Source organism: Filicampus tigris, chromosome 6, assembly GCF_054856515.1.
Source record: "Filicampus tigris isolate MCC_2025a chromosome 6, RoL_Ftig_1.0, whole genome shotgun sequence".
Classification (NCBI taxonomy): Eukaryota; Metazoa; Chordata; class Actinopteri; order Syngnathiformes; family Syngnathidae; genus Filicampus; species Filicampus tigris.
Window position 1 is genome coordinate 11,933,973 of NC_141222.1, and position 14,759 is coordinate 11,948,731.

A 14,759-nucleotide genomic window follows, 5' to 3' on the forward strand; every position below is an offset into this window, starting at 1 on the left:
AGCTTCCGATGTTTTCATCATGCGACCAGTTCCCGTTTATCACATTGGATTAAAAAGAAAGCACACGTCACAGCTGCACTAAAACATTCCTTGTCATTCTTTTATGTTCACCCAATTGTGTCTCAGTTGGGATGATTGGGTCAGTGACCAAATATTACATGTAGTATATCATCGCTGTCATGTGAAAAACACTTCAGTTTTCTTATTTTTACGTGAATAGTGTTTCCACGTTACAGACATCGCATTAACGTGAAAAAAAAATTCAAAAATTGGACATAAGTGTTTTTCACAGGACAGCAGCGATATGCAAATTCTTGATCTGAAAAAGCACAGTGTGACCACCATGAAAATGGTACTATTAAAAATATGTCAAGCAAATGTGCTCAACTTTGTGCTAGTATTTTTATTGAGCTTACCAAGAATTAGAATGACTGTTATCCGAAAAAATAGAATTCAGTGCGTTTTAAAAATAGTGAGTTCAATGTGGTTTATGATATGCTATCTCTGGTCCCAGAATACATAACAGATTGAGAGTTCACAAATCATTAAAGGCTTTTATATTAATGCACTTGATATTTTGCTAGACTTTGCCCTGAGTATTGGGCGTGATCATGGTATTTTCGCCTTTGTGCGCTGTCCCACACGGTGTCCCTCATCTGCATCAAAATCACGGCAGTCGAAGCGCAAACTTGAATGCGTCATGCCTGAGACTTCACCCAACTTGGGGATCGTACCCAGGCCCCCGTCTTGGAAGCGCAAAGCACTAACCGCCGTACAGGACCGCTCTAGTCCAGCAAAATGCCCCTTCAACTAAATTTGTAAATGCACTGGGAGCCAAGGTAGACACGCCCAGTTAGGCGTAGCGCATCTGCCAAATTCACAAACATGCTGAACTAAACAATTGTCCCTGCACAAGCGCAGACTACTTTCTGTCACCATGACTGAACTTCTACTGAGTAGATCTTATGGACCGTAGATGATGAAGTCCCTAAATTCCTTGCAATTGTATGTTGAAAAATGTTCTTAAACTGCTGAAGCAGCTGTTCACAAAGTGGTGAACCTCGCAACATCCTTGCTTGTGAAAAAACAGCCTTTCAGGGATGCTCTTTTGTTTCCCAAACTTGACACTCACCAGTTTTCAATTAACCGGTCCATCTGTGGAATGTTCCAAACAGGTTTTTGAGCTTTTCTAAACATTCCCGGTGATTCATTGTCTCTGTCCAAGCTGTTTTGGAACGTGTTGCAGTTGTAAATTGAAAACGAGAGAATATTAAAAAAAAAAAAAAAAAAAAAAAAAATCACAAAAACAATCAAATTGATCAATTTGACTATGAAATGTCTTGTCTTTGTAGTGTATTCAACTGAATATAGGTTGAAAATGATTTGCAAATCATCACTGTTGTTTGTGCCTATTCACCAAACAGCAGTTAAGAGTACCCATTTTTTTGGAGTCCATGGAGGATGTGCTGGAGAGCGCCCCACCTGGAGACTCCCTAGTACTGCTGGGGGACTTGCTCAATGGCAGTGTCACTGGAATTGTGGCCATATATGTTGGACATTGAGGTGAAGAGAGGGACGTCAACTGGTCACCACCTGGTGGTACGTTGGCTCAGATGGCGGGGAAGATGACCCAAACATAGTGTGAGCGTCTGATGGGAACATTTAGCAGACTCCCCTGTCAGAAGGACTTTAAAACTCACCTGTGGCAGAACTTCACACATGTCCCGGGGGAGGGAGAGGACGTTGAGGCTGACTGTGCCATGTTCCGTGCCTCCATTGTTAAGGTCACCAAGTGGAGTTGTATACATAAGGTGTTCAGTGCCTCAAACCCATTGGTAGACACCAGCGGTGAGGTATTGGTTCTTTCTGGCCTGTGGGACTGCGGAGACAGCTGTCGGGCACCAGCTGGCCAAGCAACGCAGCTTTGGTGGTCACTGAGGCAAAAACTCAGATGGGAGGAGTTCGGTGAAGCCATGAAGAACGACATCTGGTTAGCTTTGCGGAAATTTTGGTTCACCATTCGGCATCACAGGAGGCGGAAGCAGTGCATCATTAACACTGCTGACCTTGACACAGGACATTGTAAAATCAGTAAGGAGAGCACTACGAAGACCTCCTCAATTTCACCGACATGCCCTCCCATGACGAAGCACTGTCTGGGGTCTCTGAGCAGGGACCTCCTATCGCTGTGGTTGAGGTCACCGAAGTGGTTAAAAAGCTCCTCAGTGGCAGGGCTCCAGGGGTGGATGACATCCGCTCTGAGTTCCCAAAGGCTCTGGATGTTAAGAGGCTACCCTGGTTGACACACCTCGGGACATTGGGGGCCGTGCCTCTGGATTGGCAAACCACAGTGGTGGCCCCCCTATTCGAGAAGGGGGACTGCAAGTGGGATCGCACTCTTCTGCCTCGTTGGTAAGCTCTATTCAGGGTTGCTGGAGAAAAGCGGCCATTGGGAAGTCGAATCTCAGATTCAGGAGGAGCAGTGTGGTTTTCGTTCTGGCCGTGGAACAGTGGACCAGGTCCTTGAGCGTGCATGGAGGTTCGCCCAACCAATGTACATGTGTTTTGTGGACTTGGAGAAGGTGATGGACCGTGTCCCTCAGGGTGTTCTGGTGGGGGTGCTTCAGGAGTATGGAGGACCGAACTCCCTGATAGGGGCTGTTCAGTCTGTCACTGGTGTGAGAGCTTGGTCCATATTGCCGGCAGTAAGTCAGATTCGTTTCCAATGAGGGTTGGACTCTCCCAAGACTACCCTCTGTCATCGATTCTGTTCATAATCTTTATGGACAGAATTTCTAGGTCTTGAGTAGGTCTGCTTTGGTGGCCCCAGTATTACCTCTTTGCTTTTTGAAGATGGCGTGGTCTCGTTGTCAGCATCAAGCCGCGATCGCTCAATGGAGCACATCACAGCCGAGTTTGAAGTGGTTGGGATGAAAATCAGCATCACCACATCTGAGACCGTGGACCTCATTTGGAAAAGGGTGGAGTGACCTCTCCAGGTTGGGGATGAGATCCTGCCCTAAGTGGAGGAGTTCAAGTGTCTTTAGGTCTTGTTCACAAGTTAAAGTTAAAATAGCTCACCAGTGATAGACCATTGTGATTTTCTAGGAATGGTGTAGAAATGATTTAATAATGAAAACATGAGCAGTATTGTGAGACATCGTTAAAATGATCAGTCTGAAAATGAATTTCATTAAGTATTAATAATAACACATACGTACTAATATTATTCAAGGTAATTTGAGCAAATAAGCTATTTCCAACGTGTATAAATTTGGCAGCACTTCGCACAATCAGTACACAATAAGTAGCTCTCAGTCTCAAAAAGGTTGGTGACCCCTGCCTATGGCCATGAGCTCTGGGTCGTGACCAAAAAAACAAGATCCGGGATGCAAGTGGCCAAAATGAGTTTCCTCCCCATGGTGTCAGGGCTCTCCCTTAAAGATAAAGTGAGAAGCTTGGTCATTTGGGATGGTCTTGGAGTAGAGACGCTGCTCCACCGCATCAAGAGGAGCCAAATGAGGTAGCTCGTACATCTAATCAGGATGGCTCCTCGATGAGAGGTGTTGCAGGCATGTCCCACCGGGAGGAGGCCCAGGACACGCTACTACGAGACTATGCCTCCCAAATTGGTCTGGGAATGCCTCAGAATCCGCAGGAATAACTGCATGAATGGACTGGGAAGAAGGAAGTTTGGGCTTTCCAGCTAAAGCTGCTGCCCCCGCAGCCTGATCCTGGATAAGCGGAAGAAAATGGATCAATAGTCCACAAATATATGTGTAACTGAGTACTGAAGTATAAAACGTTGGATTGGCTGGCTATATGGGCTACTAAGGCTACATTAGTACATTTTGACTTCATTTTTTTATACCTCCTGACTGTCTAAGCCTTATCTTCTATAGTCAAAGACAGGACAAGAAAGATTAATTTCACGTTTACTCGAACTTCAATAGCAATACAAGACAATTAGAACACTTGAGGGTAATATGTACAAAGATATCAGGGGTTGCAGAAAAAGTTTTGAGGTTTCACATGATCCGTTCCGGACACAATAGTTCTGTTGCTATGACAACTCAGCTGAAAACTGTTCCATTGCCAACAGTTGGCGTCTAGAGTACAAGTTTTGGTCTTGATGTGATGGAACATGTTGAAAATCAGAAGGAGGGCACACGTGTAAGGCCCACCTCCATTGACATTGCTAAAATGCTCCTCTGTGATACATTAATCTGTGATACATTAATCATAAATCATAATCATAAAAGATTTGTATATATACACACTCTCTTTCACTCACACACACTTTGCTCACACGCATGCTCATCAAGCTACACACACATTCGTTCACTTGCACTTGAACACTTCCTTCTTACAGAACGCATGGCCTTGTAAGAGCCACTAGAAAGTCATGCATGTGTTCTTTCAAAGGATTTTTTTGGCAACACACAAGTGCTTTGATCCATCACAACGCTTTTCTCTTGCTACGAGGAGGGGAGAAACCAGCCTGTTGATCAACAGAAAGTCAGATAATGGGCCAGTAAGAATTAAAGCACTGATGAAGCAGGAAGACACAGCAGGGGTTGAGGGAAGGAGAGCCGAGGAAGAGTTACGACCAATGAGTCACACTTCTAGAAAAATAACATAAAAAAATGAGAAGGGGGCAGGGGGAGTCTCGTGGTGATCGGGAGATAGAAGCAGGGAGGAGCCATCTCTGACATCATCATTACCTTCATTGGCCAATTGAGATGCATCATCATCATTATCAGAAACTGTTAGTTTAACACTGTCGGTTGTGCTTTTCTCCTTCTCCCTGGTTTCTATGCCCCGATCACCACCGCCCTAGTCACAGGCTCGTCACCCGCTGCATCTGACCATCGTCTCCTTCCGAAGACGGCTCAGATGTGTACATAGCCTCTCCGTTAGTGGTCGGTGGTGGCGGCTGATAAAAGGTCTGCAGGTGATTGGGCCGAGGGCCGAGAGGTGGTCTCCCGAGGCTGTAGGGCAGCTCCAGGGCAGGCTGTTGGGGCGGACTGGTGGGGCTGAGCTCTTCTGGACCTTCGGGGCTACTGTCAGGGTAGGAGAGTGTCGGGGGAGAGGTGCGGCTGTAGAAGCGAGGAGGCGAACTACTGCGGCTGTACACTTGGGGTGAGTGGCGGGAGTAAAGATTGTTGGGAGGAGAATTAGTGTCTCGGGGAGCAAAGATGTTAGTTGGGGGTGAGCTTCGCGGGAAGAGACCGAGAGGCGGTGATCGACGGTCTCCGGGGTACAGTGGTGATGGGTTTGAATCCTGGGCGTAAATTGGTGAGGTGTCGGGGTCAAGGTCAAGATCGGGGGTCAAGGGCAAAGTAAAGCCATCAGAATCCTCTCGGTCGCCATGGTACCTGAGAGATCCTCTATCTTTTCCTCTTTTTCTCCCATCAAGACCGCCATCATTACTATCAAACAAGAAAGATTCCTCTCTGTCTACATCGACCCCTCCACGCCACACATCTAGTGCTCTGTCTTTCTGCTTTTCATTCTCTCGTTCAAATCCCACTCTCCATCCGTCTCTGTCCTTCTCCCTTTCCATCCCAGCTCTCCAACCATCAATCCCAAAATCTTTTCGCTGAGTGATGAACGTTTCTTCCCGGTCCGTATCTGCTGCTCCTCGCCATGCATCCATCCTTCCATCTCTCTTCTCCAGGAGATGAGGTTCCTGCCTTCCTCTCTCTATTCCACCTCTCCACTCAGCCATGTCTCCATTTCTCTTTTGAGAGCTAAAACACTCCTCCCTTGCTCTGTTACCTCCCCTCCACTCATCCATAAGTCCATCTCTTTTTAGGAGAAATGTCTCACCCTTCTCCCTGTCCTGCCCTCCGCGCCAAGTGTCTACACCGGTCTCCCTCTGTTTCGTCAGAAGTGGCTCCTCCAGAGCTTTGTACAAGGGCTCTGATTCCTGCGGGGGTGGGGGAGGAGGTGGCGGCAAGGGTCTGTCTCGATAACGATCCCGATCCCGCTCCCTTTCTTTGTCGGTCCCTACACCCGACTCGGCAGTGCTGCGGTGACGGGACAGGGTGCCAGGGGTGCGGCTGAGGGTGGAGTATGGCCGAGCCTGAACATCGGGGGGGCGTGCTTGTTGCCTTTCCTGAAGCCCGCGACGACCCAGAGTGCCCTGCAGCTGCAGCCTCTCGCCATCTTTAAGCAACTCGCGGGACTCGGCATCTGCTGGAGTGTGTGCGTGTGACCAGCCATCTTGCGAGCGTGATGTTGTGCCATGATCTTGTTCATGTGATGTGGAATGTGTCTCAGCACCTTGTAGGTGGTGCCTCAAATGTGGCCAACCCTCTTGTGCGTTGTGTCGAGTGGCGGGCTGCATGGTGGCCGCCCAGCCCTCCTGGGGTTGCTGTGCGTGCCGAGTCAGCGTGGAAGTGTGAGTCAGGGGCGCCCTGTCCAGATGATGAGGCCTCGCCAGGCTTCCGTAGCGCTCGGGAGGAACAGGCATGTCGCCCGAAGGCCTCAGGTTGCTCTGCACCAGCTCAGAGATGATCATTTTCTCCAGTGCAGCCGCGTCAGACAGGTTACGACGCATTCCGGCACCGGTGTCCAGATCTGCAGCTCCATGCGGGGTCAGCAGGGCAGGGGAGATGTCATCGCCTCCCATCCCAACACCTCCCTCCTTCAGAAGGTCAGTGCTGCCCACCACTCCAGCTCGGGATCCAGGCATGGCCCCCAGTCCATGTAGGGTGAAGGTATTGGGAGTGTAGCCTCCATTGAGACACACACTGTCCAACCCACAGGACTCCTGACTCTGGGACACACCAACTTCTACAGGAACAAACCAAAACAAGAAATGACCAGTTACAAAAGGCAAAACAGGATAACCAAATAGTGTTGTGAAAGAAGTTGCATGAATAGATGTATGAGCAAATGAGTTGAGCTTCTTCCCAAAGATTGAGGCATTTTAAGTTGTACAGGAACATGTTAATGTGGTTGTTAAAGAGAAAAAGTACTTCATGTCATTCTGATCTACCATGTATGATTAATGTGTACAAATATGAAAGGGTGGTCTATGAAGACAACCATAGTGCTAAATGATTTGGGTGAGCACAATAAAGAAGAGCTCATACTCTTGTTACGGAAGGTTCCAACTGGTCCACATAAGAGAGAGACAGAGAGGAAAAGTGTCAAAAACATTCCAGCACAAATATAAAAACAAAAGCACAGCAGCCCTAAAGTATACAGCAATTATCTGTTGAAACAAAAAGTAACAAACATATATCCACCAAAGCCAAAATCTTTGTTTGTATGTGTCACCAGCAAAATGGATTAAAAGTGAATTAAGAATTATGGGGAAAAAAGTATTATGGAAATTTCTTTCTCAAAGAACACTACAAACTCACGACGCAAACAATAAACATCAATCCATCCATTTTTTTTTTTTACACTTATCGTCAGTGGTACACCCTTGACTGGTCACCAGCCAATAACAGGCCACATTTAGACACACAGCCATTCACACTCACATTCACAACAATGGACAATTTAAAGTCTTCAGCGATACTAACATGAATGGTTTTGGAATGTGGGAGGAAACCAGTATCCGAAGAAAACACATAAAGTCATGGGGGAACACTTCTAACTCCTATATTTGAACTTTATTTCCAGTTGGAGTACCATTGTATTTGTTGTGGTATACTGTGTATATACTTATTTCCAGTGGTGGGCACGTCAGTCCGTCAGCCATCATACCGTTATTATTTCAGGCCGGCCCAGTCCGTCCATCGGCGGTGGCCACAGCCAATCGACTATGTCATACCTACTATGTCATACACAAGCGTAGCACAACCAGACTCGAGTTAAAAAATATAAAACAAACAATGTTGTATACGTTTCGGTTCCACAGACTGTAATGACACTATCCCATATTGTTTTTATTTCACCAATCACACTGTGCGTCTGTTTTTTAAAAATTTTTTTATGTATGACATAGTAAGTACGTTCAACTCCGATGGGCTGTTGCCTCCGGACTAGGCCGGACTGATATAATGATGGAATAATGACTGACAGACAGACGTGCCCACCACTGATTATTTCCTGGTGTCTTTACATAGGGGACCTACCCGCAAACTCCTCTAGACTATCGTTCACATCCATATTTGTACTTGTATAGTATATCAGACTGCATACCAAAGCTAACTACTCACAAGGCTCAAAATAAGCGTTTTAATGACTTTCCACAGAGATGATCCCAAAAAGCTTCGCAGGGCTAGAAACACGCATGTTAACAAGACGCGTTAACGTGTTTGTGTCACATGCAGACGGGAAGTAGGTGGTCGAGGCAAGCTCAGTGCTACACCATATCAGATAGCTAGCAACGAGCTTTGGCTGGCTAGTTACGTTCTGGAGTCGCTCCTACGTCAGTAATCACCGCTTTCATGGTGGCGAATAAGCTACACTTCTGACAAGTGTCAGTCTTATGAAGGGGCCCGGGTAAAAGACAGAGAAGCCATACTAATCACCAAGCTAACCTAATATTGACATGTAATAGTGAAACTCTGGAATTAATTGCGTGGGTGATTTAATACACTTTTTTAAGATGTCAGGCTGGAACCGCATTAAAGCGGAGCGTATATGACTTTGAACAGCAAAATAGCAGGCAATTTAATAAGAGTGTAGAGAGAAAATTATTCATACTACACGGCTACACAGAACTGGAAACAAATAATTACGAATTAAGAATTACGCAACGTTTCATCTCCTCAAAATGAGAAAGTTGCTCCTTAAATGATGTCATTGATTAGCAAAACTGCTCCTAAAAAGGAAAAAAAAGTTATTTTGAGCCTTATCCGTATAATATTTTCCGTAAAATATTTTGTGCTCTCAATTCAAGTGAAAAACTGAGCAGCATATTGCACAACAATGTAAAATCAAAGGAAGATGACTCTGAAACCTTAACTTAATGGAAATGTGATTAATGTCATTGCTATAATCTGTATCATGTTGTGTCCGTACAATTAGTTGTTCGACGATGCAAAAATGGTTGCGGTGGTAAAAGGTAATTAAAACCACAAACTAGATGTGGCTCTTGCACAGTACTGTCTACTGCTCTGACTTAATGACTGGACAAATAAACACTATCACTCTTGCAGACTTCTTGAGGACTCTCACAAATAGAAGTGTGGTTAAGGGAACCACCAACTGAGTCATTATTGTACAGAGGAAAGGCCACTGAGATTGTGATAAGGTATACCTGTGGAAGTGAAGGGTTGATTGTATCCCTGTGCCAACATGGTGTCATAAGGAGAGGCTCCTGCGTGAGTCTGCAGCACTGGATTGGTCAGGAAATGATTCCCCAATGCAGCTATGTGCAGAAAAGAGATGAATACATAAAAACAGAAGGTGTACGAAAATAATAAAGCAGATGCTCACCTCTGTTAAGAGTTGGGGTGCTGTTAATATCAGCGGCGATGAAAGACGACTCAGTCTGTCTTCGCACCGTGTCATTCCACATCCTCCTAATACGACTCTGGAGCACGGAATATTTGGCAGACAGTTAAATTAGGCCCGTGTCAAGAAAAGGTCCGTAAGACATGGGGGACGTATGTGAAATGGAGTGAGGCACCTGTCTGTTCGCTGTGGCTCTCCGCCCCTGGCTGCTGCTGTAGCGGCTGTTGGAGCGCAGTGCAGCACCCTTGACCGAGTCCGGAGAGCTAGACGAAGAGGTTGCGCAGCACTGGGAGAGACGGAGACATCGGCCGTAGTCTTTCTGACCCTTAACACAAAGCACACATCATAAACCGTCGGCGGTGTACAATAACATGACCGCCAAGATAATGATGCTCGGCTCTGAGGCTGGCTGACCTTCCTGGTGAGGGTGCAGTGCAGGATGGTGATGAGGAAGCCCTGCGCTGTATTAAGGGAGGCGAAGAGGTAAGCCAGGAGGAGAGAGGGCGCAATCAAGAACATCAGGCCTGAGGACCAGTTGACACATTGCAGGAAGAGCAGCGTCAACGAGCCCACCGCCCACGCCCTGGACACACAGGACCACATATCAATATCATGAGAAAATCCTTTTTTTTTCCCTAATTCTAAAAAAAACCTGTGGCCAGTCCAAAGGAGAACACAAGCATGTCATAAACTGATTTGACCGAGGCCACGTTGTGAGACCTGGATGGCAACCAAGCCCTCATTCCTCATGTCATAATCCAACACAGCAGAGGCTTGATCTTTAACTAAGTAACAGACTGCAACACCACAGTAGCAGTAGGAGCAGTCCTGATGGGTCTCTGCTCCCGGCTGCGGTAATTAAGTACTCCTCTCATTGGACCAATTCAATACATTCTTACCCTCATGGTTGTGTGTTTTTTCGCCTTTTTCGCACTGGCACATTTGTAACAGACGATATTACAGTTTTTTGGAGCTTACACTGAAAAAAGTCATCTTGTGCATTTGTAATGGTTACGCCGTGTGAGGTTGTATTGTCAACAATAAAAACATTTTGGTGTCTTACACAATTATTAGAATTTAGAATTATTTTTTCTTTGTTAAAAACAAGTCATTGTGAATTGTCTCTGTAATATAAGAGCTACTTATGTAATTTCAAGGAGTCATGTAAAATACAGCCATAAAAAAACATTTGTTGTATTTACTCAATTGCAAAGTTGGACGGGCCACAGATCATTTGTGTGATTTGTGTATTTCTTGCCTCATTCTGTCTTCATGTGCGCCATGTTATACCTTTGTTGGTTTTCTCAGTCCACCTAATTAGTAACTATTTTAGTCCAGGTAGTAATTCAGCCAGGAGAATTCTGTCCATTTCTGCTTATTTAAATCCGTCATTAAACAATGTTCTCGGGGGAGTGAAAATACTGAGCCATTCGTCACATTGTTAGGAGGTAGGTGCTTGGAAGCATTTTGATGCCCTTCAGTTACTACTGGAGAAGAGCAAGTGTCAAAGTCGAATGCTCAGGACATGTATACATGAGCACATATATTAATTGGATTCAATGAACTTGAAAAGAAGTGATGTTGAACATTTCGCTTGCTTTGATTTGTAACTGTTTTTTTACATGAATGACACTTTAGCCAATCAAATGTGAAATAGGAAGTACTGTAGATACAACTTATAAAGATTTGTAAAGATATTTGTTAAAAAGTAAGTAGCATCTACTCATAAAAAAAAAGTATTTTAAAACTCAAATAAGCAACCAAACACTAAAAGAAAAACTCAAGTAAGATTTACTTGCAAATTTATATTTTATACATTTAAAAACTTACGTTGTCTGAACAAAGAATATGTTTGTTCTAACTATTTGATAAATTGATGCAATTAGTTGCCTTACATTTTCTAAGTAGACATTTTTTTCAGTGTAGTTTTGACACTTACCTACTATCACACTCAACCATTTATAATTTTTAATTCATCAGTCTGGTAGGCTGGTGTTAAAATTGCTGCATCCTGCGTTCCTGAAGCTAGCATCGCAAGGTGAACTTCAAATCTTTGTTTTTCAGAATCAGGGCTGATTTTGACCCCAAAATTGCACAAATCTGTGGACACTATAGATGCACTATTTTGGCATAAATTATCAAACTGCCGAAGAGGAAAATAAAAGTCTGGTTTTAAATTATATCACATGCTCGATGTCTAGACGTCTTTGACTTAGGTGTTGTCGGAATGGACAAGATACTATCTGCTCCAGTACCTTGTCAAGCTCAGGAAGAAGATAAAAGAGGACACAATACTCCAAATGTACACCGATCTGCAAACAGAAGCCATCTACAGCGCTGTAACACTGCTGTAACACTGACACGAATTTCCCTGGTGTGAGAGTAATATCTTATGTCCTCTTTGCTTTGAGGAATTCTCCTATCATTCATAATAACAAAAAGCCACTTTCAGTGAACATTCACAACACCCTGATGAATTAAAAGCTGCAATGGCCTTTGTAGAGCAGCAAAAGAAAATCTGAAAACGTTCAGTTTTCAATTAATGGAGATGAAGATGAGCTGGATGTTAGGAGGAAGATGAAGTGGGGGAAAATCCAACCACTGCAAATTTGCCAAATCGAATTGTATAATTGTTTACAAAATGGACAATGCAAAAATCACAACATCATCAAGATTCTTAAAGCAGCATTTAATTGGTCGCAGTTTATCAGCGTAGTAACATATTTATTAACTTGGCCGCTTAGGATGATAATGATTCTATCCAAATGTTAAGTCCTGTATGAAGATGCACGGTACCGGGAGATGGAGTGGTCTTATAATAAATATTGTTATGTTATGTTGTTAACAGAATATACAGTTTCAAATCATCGTTTAAAATACGCTTTTAAGCAAAACCTTTGATATGTGCGGGATTAATGTAATTAAGAAAAAGTAGGCTACATGTATTGACCATGTTACTTATTAAGAATACATTGTGCCATTTTATGGCCTTCACATCTACCTGCCACTTCATGCTGAGCATAGTTTATGATGAGCAGAGAAAGAAGCAGCATCGCAGTCATAATTTTCATTCCTTTGATTACCATGACAAACTTCACTCTCAATTGTATTCGTTCAGGATAGGAATTGTGTTTAGCACAGGTACTAAGTGCTTTTTGAAACCCAGTAGTAGCGTGTAGAAGTGATACCAGCACAGTTTCTGTAATCATTTTGAAGGCTTGACCCCTTGTCACACAAAGCATGCAAAATTGTCATTTTAAATTAAATTTGTGAACCAAACTAAACAAAATGACACACCAGGAACATGGATCACCTCAACGTTTAACATGTTGCCCACAGATCCACAGATAATTACAAACCTCAGGTTGTCATGGCGACTGGAGTCTGGCTTCAGAGCAGCAGTGCTGTGCATCTTATGTAAGGTCATCACTAAGATTACAAGGTTAAGCTGTAGACAATAACACAAACTGTCAACGCTCTACTTTCACACGTATATAATTGTAGACCACATAAATGGAGAGCAGGAACGAAAGTCTTACAGTGATAATAACAGCCACCGGTCCAAGGAAACTCCAAATGAAGTAATTGTCAGTTCGCAGCCAGCAGCTGTGCATAGAGAGACACAAACATATTAGAGGAGGAACACAAACAAGATCAATATCTGTTTTTACAATCACAGTCCTTAATGTTTGGCAATTTGAGAGTGGCATCAGAAAATGTGCCTTTACAAAAATAATAATGTTCAGTTAAGTCTGACATTTGATTGACATTTGCAAATTAATGACTTAATTTGAGGAGCAAATTTCTAATTTTGTGGAGCAATTTTTTTTTTTTTTTGCAGGTTAATCCCAGGCATCTGAAGCAAGGGTTTTAATAGTAAAAATAAAAAACAATAAAAACATGACAATATAACAATGAACAATTTCTTTTTTAAATCCACAGTTTTGATTTCTTGAATTCACATTGTGTATGCTAGCAAGCTGCTTTCTTGTCTAGAAGAAAAGCTAAATTGATTTAAAAAAAACAAACAAACAAAAAACGCTGTAATGGCATTTTGTAGAATATTTATCGCGCAGACCTCAAAATTCAAAATGGACACACACTATTGTAAAAACAATAAAATAACATTGCTGATATTGTACATATGTTAAAGTTAAAAGTACTACTGTCTAAAATATATATAAATATATATACGATCTGTTCGTAGGGCTTGGAACCTACTCATGATGTGACTCCCTCTTGCCGTAGCATCTTTGTACAGTTAGGACAAGTGTGTGTGTGCGCTCAGTTACAAGCATGAGTGCAATAGAAAACTGTTTGCTGCTGAAATGGGATAGAATGAAGCCCCAGTTGAATAAGCAAGCAATACGACATCCTTTTCACCACTGTGGTTAAAATCAGTGGACCGAGAGGTGCGTTACGATTATGGTTCGGAGCTGAAGCTGAAGAAAGGTAACGTAAAAGGTAACAGTGTGCAAAGCTTGCACATACAGTATATATTTCAATGTCTAATAAATGTGCCGGTCGGAGATCTCAGAGCTCATTGGGCCACAGAAAAAGCAAAAATAATGTTTGAGGAGAAAGTTAATCTGGAAAGTTGACCGAGTACCTTAATTCTTAGACCTGGGAACACGGAACGGAGAGGAAATCAATTAGGAGAAAGAACACTAAAGACTGAAGTGACGTTTTTTTTCTTTGTTCTATTAATGTCCGTGAGAGTCTACTGTTCTATTATTTATGCTATTGCGTTAAAAAGATAGGAAGAAATATTTTGTTAAAGTTGTATTTTCCACAGAAGACATATTATTTAGAGCATTGTGATATTTAAGTAAGTACTATTCTGCTTTTTTGTTTTATTTTCTACCCATACAGTGGAGACAAAATTAGGGCTGCACGACATATTGAAAAAACATTGTCATTGTGATAATGGCACATGCAATGCAGAATGCAAAAGACGTGCAATAAATGAATATGGAATTGTATTTAATCTAATTTAGACATGTCAAATGCAACCTTAAATGCGCTTCGCAACTCAATAGGAGAGCAGTATCTCGGGCAGAGATGTCCAGCTCCGGTCCACAAGGGCCGCTTTCCTGTCTGTTTTCCCATCTGTCCCTGCTGCAACACACCTGATTGAAATGATCAGCTCATCAGCAAACTCTGAAGAAGATTGATAACGATCATGAGCTTTAGAATCAGGTGTGTTGCAGCAGGGATAGATGGAAAACAGGCAGGACCCAGTTTGGACAGCCCTGATCTCACACTAAAGAACTTAATTAGATGAGATTATATTCATGTTTAACCACATGAAAAAATGTATATCTTTCATCAGATAA

The 14,759-nt window shown here is 43.2% G+C and overlaps 1 protein-coding gene across 3 annotated transcripts in view; it reads right to left on the reverse strand.

Moving 5' to 3' along the window:
- Positions 1–3,922: 3,922 nt before the first annotated feature.
- Positions 3,923–14,759, reverse strand: part of adgrl1b (adhesion G protein-coupled receptor L1b) — a 40,730-nt gene continuing 29,893 nt past the window's right edge. For 2 of the 3 annotated variants that reach the window (XM_086033155.1, XM_086033153.1), the window contains 8 exons: positions 12,963–13,029; positions 12,783–12,871; positions 9,838–10,006; positions 9,599–9,748; positions 9,406–9,502; positions 9,227–9,337; positions 7,104–7,124; positions 3,923–6,801 (listed from right to left, as the gene is read on the reverse strand). In XM_086033155.1, coding sequence (XP_085889281.1) covers positions 4,841–6,801; positions 7,104–7,124; positions 9,227–9,337; positions 9,406–9,502; positions 9,599–9,748; positions 9,838–10,006; positions 12,783–12,871; positions 12,963–13,029 — 2,665 coding nt within the window. In that variant the 3' untranslated portion in view covers positions 3,923–4,840. The remainder of the gene's footprint in view (positions 6,802–7,103; positions 7,125–9,226; positions 9,338–9,405; positions 9,503–9,598; positions 9,749–9,837; positions 10,007–12,782; positions 12,872–12,962; positions 13,030–14,759) is intronic. The other variant, XM_086033156.1, reaches the window with a different exon arrangement.